Source organism: Cupressus sempervirens, chromosome 11, assembly GCF_028749045.1.
Source record: "Cupressus sempervirens isolate cs-2001-9-10 chromosome 11, ASM2874904v1, whole genome shotgun sequence".
NCBI classification, from domain to species: domain Eukaryota; kingdom Viridiplantae; phylum Streptophyta; class Pinopsida; order Cupressales; family Cupressaceae; genus Cupressus; species Cupressus sempervirens.
The window spans coordinates 39,850,507-39,860,723 of NC_143128.1; the positions used below are offsets into that span (position 1 = coordinate 39,850,507).

Here is a 10,217-nt window from a genome sequence, read left to right on the forward strand (position 1 = left end):
TCCTACTCTCTTTAGATAGATAATTGGATCTCTTATGTAACTTGTGAATACTAGACCAGACATATGCTATGCTACCAATGTCCTTAGTCATTTTATGTGTAAACCTAAGAAAATTCACCTAATGGCTGCAAAACATATCTTAAGATATTTACGAGGATCTATTGGATTTAGATTAAAGCATGAAAATGTTGAGATAAATCTGGAAGGATATACTGACTCAGATTGGGCAGGTTGCTCCTCTAACCATAAAAGCACTATAGGTTATTGCTTCAGTCTTGGGTTAGCAATGGTATCTTGGTTCAATAGAAAACAACTAGTTGTTGCCTTGAGTTCTACTAAAGCTAAGTATGTAGTTGCTTCCATTGGAGCATGTAAAGAAGTTTGGTTAAGGAAACTACTATTTGGACTATTTGGAAAACCTCTAAATCCCATAGTGATTCATTGTGATAATCAAAGTTGCATCAAGCTATCTCAAAATTCAGTTTTCCACAATTGATCAAAACATATTGAGACTCTTTATCACTACATAAGAGACATGGTTGGCAGAGATATTATTAAATTAAGTTATATCAATACAAATGAGCATAATGTTGATATCTTCACTAAACCTCTTGCGAAGTTGAAAATTGTGTACTTCAGAGGAAAACTTGGTATGACAGTGTTGTAAATGTATTTATTATCTAATATTCATGAATATAATTTATTTTATTTATTTTTGCTTGCAAGCTTATGTTGTGAAAAGTGATGACTTTTCTTATGAAAGGTGACAACCTTTCATGTGTTTTGATCCTATTATAAAGTGAGGACTTTATTTTAGTTGATCTGTCTTCAAACAATGGTTGAAGTTAGTGTTATCTTTGTTCTTTGAGCCAGATTTTGCCGGACACATTGATAACCTTCATGATTCTTCGAGCTAGATTTTGTCGGACACCATAAAAACCCATTGTTTTGAAGCTAGGGTTATCCTTGTTCTTTGGGCCGGATTTTGTGGGACACATTGATAATCTTCATGGTTCTTCAGGGTAGATCTTGTTGAACACCATGAAAATCCATTGTGTTTTTCTCTCTCTTAGTTTAAAAACATTATGATGATTACACATTATTGTGTAAGTTAAATTTATTTCAATTTCCCTTGCTAAAGAGGGAGTGTTAAGAATGTTTAGCTATGTGAAAAATTGAATCTATACTTTTGTGCCTATAGATCTATACTCAAATATTATATTACATAATTGATTCATTATATACACACACACACACATATACATACATACATATAATATTATAAACACACATGAGATTCTGTTAAGAATCTAAGTAATGTAATATTAATATTAATAATATTAGATAGCACCTTGTATTCACCATAAGGTATTTGTTATGGGAAAATAAATCATAAACCATAAAGCACGTAAATAGTGTCGTGTTTATCATAACAAAGCATCATGTCTCTTAGGGAATCGGGCCCATTACTATCGTGACTGTCCAAGCAACCGATCAGGTTGTTGTAGCGACTATTCACCTACCGCACCCTCTCATATATATTATATGATCTATGATGGAAGTTTTATCAATCACGACAATAAAAACTCTCTCATCACAGATTACATTTGAATACTAGTCTTCGTTATCATTTCAGTCTTCTCTTTTTTGAATTCATTAAACCATTCAACGATCTGCAACAAGAGATATTAGTGGAAGCAGTTCCTTCACAGTAATACAAATTTTGTATATTCTAAACATATTGAAATTGAGATTTACACCAATAAAAGACTTCACATATTAAAACTTTACAGAATATGTATGTTTCTAAGTAGTTTATGGAACATTTTAATAAAATTTACGTGTAATTTTAAATAAAATCGGGAGGCTCTAAGGGAGCACAATAGAAATCCTATAAAAATAAAAATAAATGACAATTAATGGAAATAGTAAATACATCCCTGTGATAAAAATCTTCAAAAACAAAATACTACAATTTTACACATCTCCATCAAAACAATATAATTATCTACAGATTTAATATCAAAGAACTCTAATCTGATCCTAGATAAAATAAAGAGTTAAAATATGTAAAGCCACTAGTAGCTAGCAAAAATATTTAATACTACTATTAGTTAGCAAACTAAATAGGAGGTTAAGAACTGCATTGCTCTTGGTAATAATGGTAGTTGGTGTGACTGATCTGAACTGTAAAAATTTGCTAGTGCATAATGATCTTATCTATGCCATCAAAGTTCGCTTGAATGATGATTAGAACCGATGCTTGCGTGATGATTGGTGAGTGCCCTAGGACTTTTCAGTAACGCTAGTGTTGAAGGTAAATGTGAATATTGTTTTCCACATTTTGATGAACAAATGTCCATATTTTTTCTCTTTTCTACCTTAAATCTATACTTAGGTCTACTCCAAATATACTGTAAAGCAACTCCAGAATTATGCTATACTTTCTTTGAAATGTCTGCTACAAATCTGTTGTAGGAGAATATACTTTTGTTCGAAATTTAAAAGAGATATCATTAATTGCTAAACGTCTTTACTTCAACTTCATTTTTTACTTATACCCCAATCTTGCCTATTCACCCAAGAGGCCAGCCTTGTATGGAAAAGATGTTCTATTTTAATTTCACCAAGGATGTTGGCCAACCATTAAGTTCAAATACTTATGTTTGAAATAATAATTTTTTTTTATCAAACCTCCTTTCACATCATTAATAAATTGTCTTGACATTAATTCTCCTTTGAAATCAATTACAACAATATTTCCAACACTATGTTACTTTGTCATGGCAACCTCTCAAAGAAATAATCTATGAATGCAACACGAACATAATTAGAAGCGTCTACACAGTGAACAAAATGGTTGTGTTTAACAATTTATTATTATGTATTATTGAATTTAAAATTAGAATGCTATTGTTCTACAATTTTTAAATAATTAATTAATTTCCGTATATAGCCATTCTATGGGATGTATAGCTATTTCAAACATAATCCCCCCATGAGCAAACTCAAAAATTAGATTTTAATATTAAAAAAGGGAAATACTAATTGATTCTAGTAAGGCAAACATGGATGAAATAAAAGCTTAACATGAGGATGCAAAGTAAGTGAGGGTGAAGAGATTTCACATAAATTAAAGAAATACAATTTGCAATGGTAAATATGGAGTTAATATAAAACCAACTTAGAGAACAAATAGAAGAAATCAAGTCACGCATTAATGTATTATGTAACTAATAACGTAGAACTTTATATAGGATACTATTTTTTTATTGAAATTAAATTTATTATTCATGTACACAGTTTGTCAGATTTCATTAAATATGTTTGTTTATTCCACGTAGAGAATTGTTTTTCAATGAAGTTATCAATGTAAACAGTTTGTCAGATTTCATTTTAAGGTGCTTCCCATTTTCTGTTCAGAATTGTTTTTGATTAGTTGAACTTAGAGAACAAATAGAAGAAATCAAGTCATGCACCCAAGTAGTGAAGGATTGTCAAACATGTCGAGTTCATAGAAAAGCGAGTAAGGAGACAAATGTGGGAGGAGAAAGACAAACGATAAGGTAGTGAAAATGAGAACACAAAAGATTTGGCAAGAGACTTCGAGGACCATCTAGAGTGGTAGGGAATAATTCAACAAGCACAAAGGATTGGTAAATGGACAAAAATAACATGAGTAGACATGTAAGGGTCATTTTGAAGAACACAAAAGACAATAGCATGATACTGGGATCTTACCATTTTTCAACAAGAACAAATAAGAAAAGAATGGGAAAAGGCAAAGGCGACAAGGGAGAATGGAAAGTTGATATGATTACAAAATAGTAAGACCCAAATCAACAAAAGAATGAAACCTAAGAAATAGGAAGTCAGGGCCTCCAAGAACACTTGGATATAGTTGGAATTTTAGAGGCTACTCATGGAGAAGAGGACCTAGTTTAGGACCCATAGCTAAAGGTAAAAAATATTGTTTGGTTTCAATTCAATTTGGAATGAAAGAACAGATAGTGGCAAAGGACATGGTGGAATCACTATTTTAATCAAGGAGACTTGGGGTAGATTCATAAGTATAGAGAAAGAAGACCCAAACAAACAATACATATGGTTGAAAATCATTGAAAAATCAAGTTGTGATAAGAGAGTGGCAACTTGCTACTTTTCTCCGAAGGGATAAAAAATGGGAGGTTCTAAGAATAGGTGATTTTAATGCTAGGATAACAAATAATCATTCCCTCAATTTGAAAAGAAGCTAAATGAAAGAAGTGATTCATTATGGAAAGAAGCTACATCTAAAATAGGGTGGTGATGTCTTGACACCTCATATATATCACAGCTTAAATGATGTCAATAAAGAGGGTTTCCTAAAAATTGGACAACTAGCATGTTGATCCCTCTCCACAAAAGATGAGACATAAATAACCCATCAAATTTTCTCACTATTATGCCATTATTGATCATGGTGGTACAATATTGTTGGAAAAAATATGGAACACATATGTGGAGGTTTTTTGTTGCTTTGTCAACACAGTATCACCCACCTGGCAAACTCAAAATTAGAATTATGGATGGGATGTTATAGAGCTTTGGCAACGATATAAACAATATATTGATAAGTTAGAAGAATGTTTAGACAAGAATAATTAGTGAGGTTCAACTAGCTAGATATGTGATTAAGCTACTTCTTTATCTATAGAAACTTTGTTGATAACTTAAGGATTTAACAATGAATCTACAAACTTTGTTAAAAACTATAAGATTTTTGTGTAATTTATAATTATTTTACAATAATGCATTCTTTTTCATCTTTTAAAATAATATTTATTATTTGTATTTATTACAAGTGTAAAAATATTAATTTAGGACCTTTTCCAAGTAGATCAAATCAATTTATAAAGTTGATAGAAAACTTATGGCATTTAAAATTTATAATGATTTTCTAATTTCACATTTTATTATCTAAATAACAATTAATAATTAATAATTTATTAAAAAAATATTAAACAAATAATTTAAGATCTTTTGAAAGCTAATCAAATGCATTTATAAACTTGATTTGCAAATTTAGCATTTCTGTATATATTGGTAAATTATTTTTGTTCTCTATTTTTGGTATTCCTTTTTATTTGTGACAATTAATTACTAATTTATAATCAGACAACATTTTTTTAAGGTGTAAATTGAAGGCAACCAAATACCAAACCATGATAAAAATTCATGTGACTAGTAGTGTTGATGAGGATTTTCGCACACCACCAACATGAAATAAGATGCATCAAGTGTGTCTTATTCTTTCTTGAACAAGGAAGTCTTGTACTTTTATTAGACATGATCAAATGAAACAACCCCAAGGTTCTTAATGTTATACGAGGATAGGCATAGTGGATATAGTGTTAATTGCTAGATTCACAAAAGGGATCATGCATTATTATTCCCTAATTGTAATCAAAATTCTTTCCTCCATGAATAGATCTACCTAATTAAATTTAACTAATACCAAAAGAAATAGGGTAACAAGAGGACTAAACTAAAAGGCCCTAAGATACACTAATTCAAACAACTAGACTGTAGAAATTTGATTATGCTTAACTAGCCATTAATAATGGCAAAATAACATTATCTTCTAAGAAGACAAAAGCTTTTTAGATTGTAAACTTGCATTCATGTACCCAAGATTGTCATAGCTCAAAAACACATTTACAAATGAACAAAATTTTCTAAATGGGCTCTAGACTAACCATACATTGCTCCTTAATTAGGAAGATACTAATGAAGTTATCATATTTGCACAATACATACTAATAATTGTCATGTTTTTTTGATTGAATTCTGCAGGAATTTTTTGCAGCAATGTTTCAATTAAACTTTCTCATTCTAATGATCGTTTACTTAGTGTCATCCCAAATATTGATACCAAAAAAATCCTACATTGTCATTCTTCAAGTTCTCTTCCATCACTAATATTCCTCATGTCTCTTTTCATTTCAAGAATTTTTGAAGTTATTTTTTTGAGCTCACTCTATGGGTATATTTGTAATGAGTTGAGGTGTAAGCAAGCTCCTTTGGTTGTCCTTCAATTTCAATCACCTTGTTATCACTAATATTCCTAATATTCCTCACGTCCCTTTTCATTTCAAGAATTTTGAAAGTTATTTTTTTGAGCTCACTCTATGGATATATTTGTAATGAATGGAGGTGTAAGCAAGCCCTTTTGGTTGTCCTTCAATTTAAATCACCTCATTATCCCTCTCCCTTTCTTAAGAACCTTCCCTTCATTTTGCATTGTGTATTCCTTTCAAAGGCAATACCTCTTTAGCTTGAAGAGCTTAAAGCTAACCTTTCGACTTTTCCACATTTATAAAAATTTTAGTGGAACATATAGAATGCAAGGTAGTCAAACAATTCCATTTGAATTATCATCTTCCCACTTGCTCCATAATTATCTTTTTCTAATATGGGAAGTGGTTTTGACATTTGACACCTTTCTTCCTGTTCGATGCGTCCCAGTCTTATTAACACTCCAAATCATGGAATAAATAGTTTTAAAAGCTCTTATAAATTCAAGACTGTCAATTGTGTGCTGTCACGTCTATACGTACAAACATGACTATACAACTATTTCATTTTCAGATTTTAGAGAAAATTGGTACAAGATTTTTGCAAAATGTAACATCTGCATGTCCAATATGGGCCCCTGCCGCCAGTGGATAGGGGGCAGCTTATATACATTGCACACGGGTGCATGTAAGTTGTGCACCCTCTCTGCCTATGAATATATCCACACAAGATATTAGAGGTACCATGGTCCACCATAGCCTCTTTGCCTATGAAATACATCCACGCAAGATATATGAGAAATATATAATTAGCAAATCTGCCAATGATGGCTTTGACAGAACGATTTCTAGATTTCCAACCACGTCCGGCATACGAAAATCCCAAGGAAACCGAGCTATTTCTACATATTATTTCCTCGCATATTGTACAACATCATTTCAGTGATTTAGTACATTTTGTATTATGAAAATAAAAAATACCCAGCAAGAACAGACCTCAGAATCCAATGCAATTATAACCAATAAAAAAAAGTTATAACTCAGGTATTACAACTGTTCTCATCATTTTTAAAGGATACGGATAATAATCAGATTCCATAGAATATACCAAATATGCTGAACTCGATACATGATTATTATCAGACTTGAAATACATCCAGACAACCAATGATGAATATCATGGCAACACATCAAACATGGAAAGCGCACAAAATATTCTCCACTTGAACCCAAATCAGATTTCATATCAGCAATACATTTATTGTTTCTCTGTAGAAAACCAGGAGAATAAAACAAATACTACTTGACTTTTCATTTCAACATAATATTTATCGTTCAATTGTGGCAAAAACAAGAGAATAAAACAAATACTACTCAAGTGAAACGATATTTTACAGTCATCACATATATAGGAACTCCAGCATTGTTTGTAGATATTATGTTGTTTCAACAGTCCATGATAATGTCAAGGGAGCCCTAATCTGGGATGACTCTACATCACATTTTCCAACTATAAAATAATACAATTTTAGATACAAGAAAAACAAGATGGACTGTCATTTCACAAAATATAACGAAATATAAACAAAATATAAAAGCATCAAGAAGAAAATAGCACTGCACTGGATTACCAGAACTTCCAGAAGCAACCCCTAGAATGACTTTAATTTCAGTAAAAACATGAAACACAGATAAAAAGGAATATAAAATCGATTGGCATTTCACTACATACGAATCAAAAGCAAATAGCGCTGGCATTTCGCTAAATATAGAAGAATCAAAAGCAAATAGCAATGGCATTGGATTAACCGTTTTTTGCAATTTTTTCCAATACCAACCCTAGAATGAATTTAAATTCAGTAAAAACATAAAGCATACATAATAAAAAGAGCATTATCTTACTGTTCTACTAAATATAATCTCTTTATTAAAAGGAGTGAACAAACATAAGCAGAGAGCTTAAAATCCATCAAAATCAAATTGCATAGTGAAGCTGTAATTGAAATTATAATGAACCTACGCTACAACCCTCCCCCAACACAGTGAACTATAAACTGCACTATAGGACAACATAATGACCAAACTACTTGAGTTCTCATTCTAAATCAACAAAGAACCCATTTGCCCACTCTAATTCCCATTAAAAAAAGATAGATAGTTGAGATCCAAAGTTTGCTTATTCATCAGGGATGCATTGCAAACTTTCAGCCGTCACTTCCATCACTTTCCTCTTCCCAGGTATGCAGGGATAGAGTAGTCCTGGGAGATTGTTCAGATTCATCCCAGTTTTCCTTCATTTCAGTTGCATCCCAGTTTTGCTTCTTTTCATTCATAAACAAACTGTCATTCCCTTCGCTTTCCTCTTCCCAGACAAGCAAAGGCAAAGTGATCCTCTGAGATTCCTTAGCACTGGTCCTGTAAGTCAGATAAACCATATTACTGCCCCCTGTGAGCTCTTGACCACTTGTCATGTCGCAAACATATCCCTGATGAGGCTGATCAAGTACAGTCCATGAGGATTGTCCAACAGGCGCAGAAACGTGAACAGCAATGGAGAAAACCTTTGGCTTGAAACAGAACAAAACCCTCTCAACCAGTTGCTTGAGTTCAAAATCTTGGGGACCATAACCCATTGCTTCAAAGCTCGCATAACTAAACCCATCCTCGGGAGTCACATGAATTGTAGAAACAGCATCCCCTTCAATTGCATTCATGGAGTACCCACAGGGATCAAATTCGAAGTCACAAATGTCAGAGCCAGGGAGAATGTCACGAATCCCTGAATTAAGAGTCATTTCGCTAGCTGACTTACAGTTGCTCTTGTAAAACAGAGAGGCCCGCTCACGGTCAAGTTGTGTCATGCACATCTCCAGAGTAAATACAGGTTTACAGTCCTCATCAGATGCGCCATCGTCTGCACAAGCAGAATAAATATGCCAATTGTAGTTCTTGTCTGAATCTCCCATTACATATGCTCTTCCACCATAACCGAGCATTCCAAAATATTTCTCCAAAAATGATACTTCCTCTGAAAAGTTGCGATGAGGAAAAGACTGTGCTCCAGTAAAGATAAACGTCCCTCTAGTATACTTCACAGCCTTTACAGAGAGAGACAGCCCAGTTGCATTGCTCAAAATCTGGGGAATTGAAAGCAGCAACTTTGTGGTTCCACAAGTCTTCAGGACGATCTTGAATGGATAGACAAACATACTTGATTCAGAGAGAACATAGGAATCAAGATGCTCATTTGACAGCTCAGATACAATGGTGCATTCAGCCAGTTTCAGAATTTCATCCAGTTGAGGACGAGTGAGAGCTCTTAGACCCCTGCCATCAGGATCAGCGAAGAATGGAGTCGGAAAAAATTCAATCTCAAGCCTCTTCTCAAATCCTTCAAATCCAATTGCAGACATTGTAGGAGTAGCACAATCTCCACAAGACACACCCATCTTGAATTATAATTGACGAAGTACTGTAATTTGCCTTTGCCGGGAAAAGCAAGCTGAGAATTGACAGAGAGAAATAGTAATTTGTAGAAGGAAACTTTCAGAGCGTTGGGGGAGAAATTGCCAGTCCACAGAACTGGGGAGCTAATCTGCCAGCCGTGCAGTATAGCCACAAACAAGCTCCTAGCATACGAATTTATTGAAAAAAAAACTAGGCTACTCCTACACTACAGATGCTGTTGCACGAGAATATCAGGATGGCTTGCGCACGCACTGCATGAAGACACAGATGAAGAAACCATATATTAATATGTGGAAAAGTAATGAACAAAACCATGTAGTCTAGCAAGACCATTATCCATTTCCATCTTTCATCATCCTTCTAATGCCTTTACAATTCTTACTACAATAACATAACAAACAATATGCATGTTGATACTTACGTTTGAGTAAGCAGCAGATCGGAAGATATCAATGCCACCGTGAGGTCGAACGTCTTCAATTTTGTAGCCTAAGGGAGTCTCGTATTGGGGATAATTACTACTGGACTTTTTACCACCTTTGGACTCCATCACAACATTCAGACTCTCTGCAACATAATGAAAATGTCGGTTAGAACCACACTACTGATTTCGGAAAAAAAAGATTATATTTTGTACAGAGGAAAATCATGGCCTTGCATAGAGTTGAAAGACAGATCAATCATAAAGGTTAT

At 33.3% G+C, this 10,217-nt stretch overlaps 1 protein-coding gene across 1 annotated transcript; it reads right to left on the reverse strand.

Annotated features, from left to right (window-relative positions):
• Positions 1 to 7,960: 7,960 nt before the first annotated feature.
• On the reverse strand, positions 7,961 to 9,769 carry LOC149528149 (S-adenosylmethionine decarboxylase proenzyme-like). Its single transcript, XM_089811459.1, has one exon. It carries the CDS (start codon positions 9,503 to 9,505, stop codon positions 8,261 to 8,263), a length of 1,245 nt encoding a protein of 414 aa, XP_089667585.1. The 5' UTR covers positions 9,506 to 9,769; the 3' UTR covers positions 7,961 to 8,260.
• Positions 9,770 to 10,217: the final 448 nt, after the last annotated feature.

What these genes read in the sequence shown, in the direction of transcription:
- LOC149528149 (XM_089811459.1), bottom strand. Translation starts at nt 9,505, where the DNA reads ATGGGTGTGTCTTGTGGAGATTGTGCTACTCCTACAATGTCTGCAATT.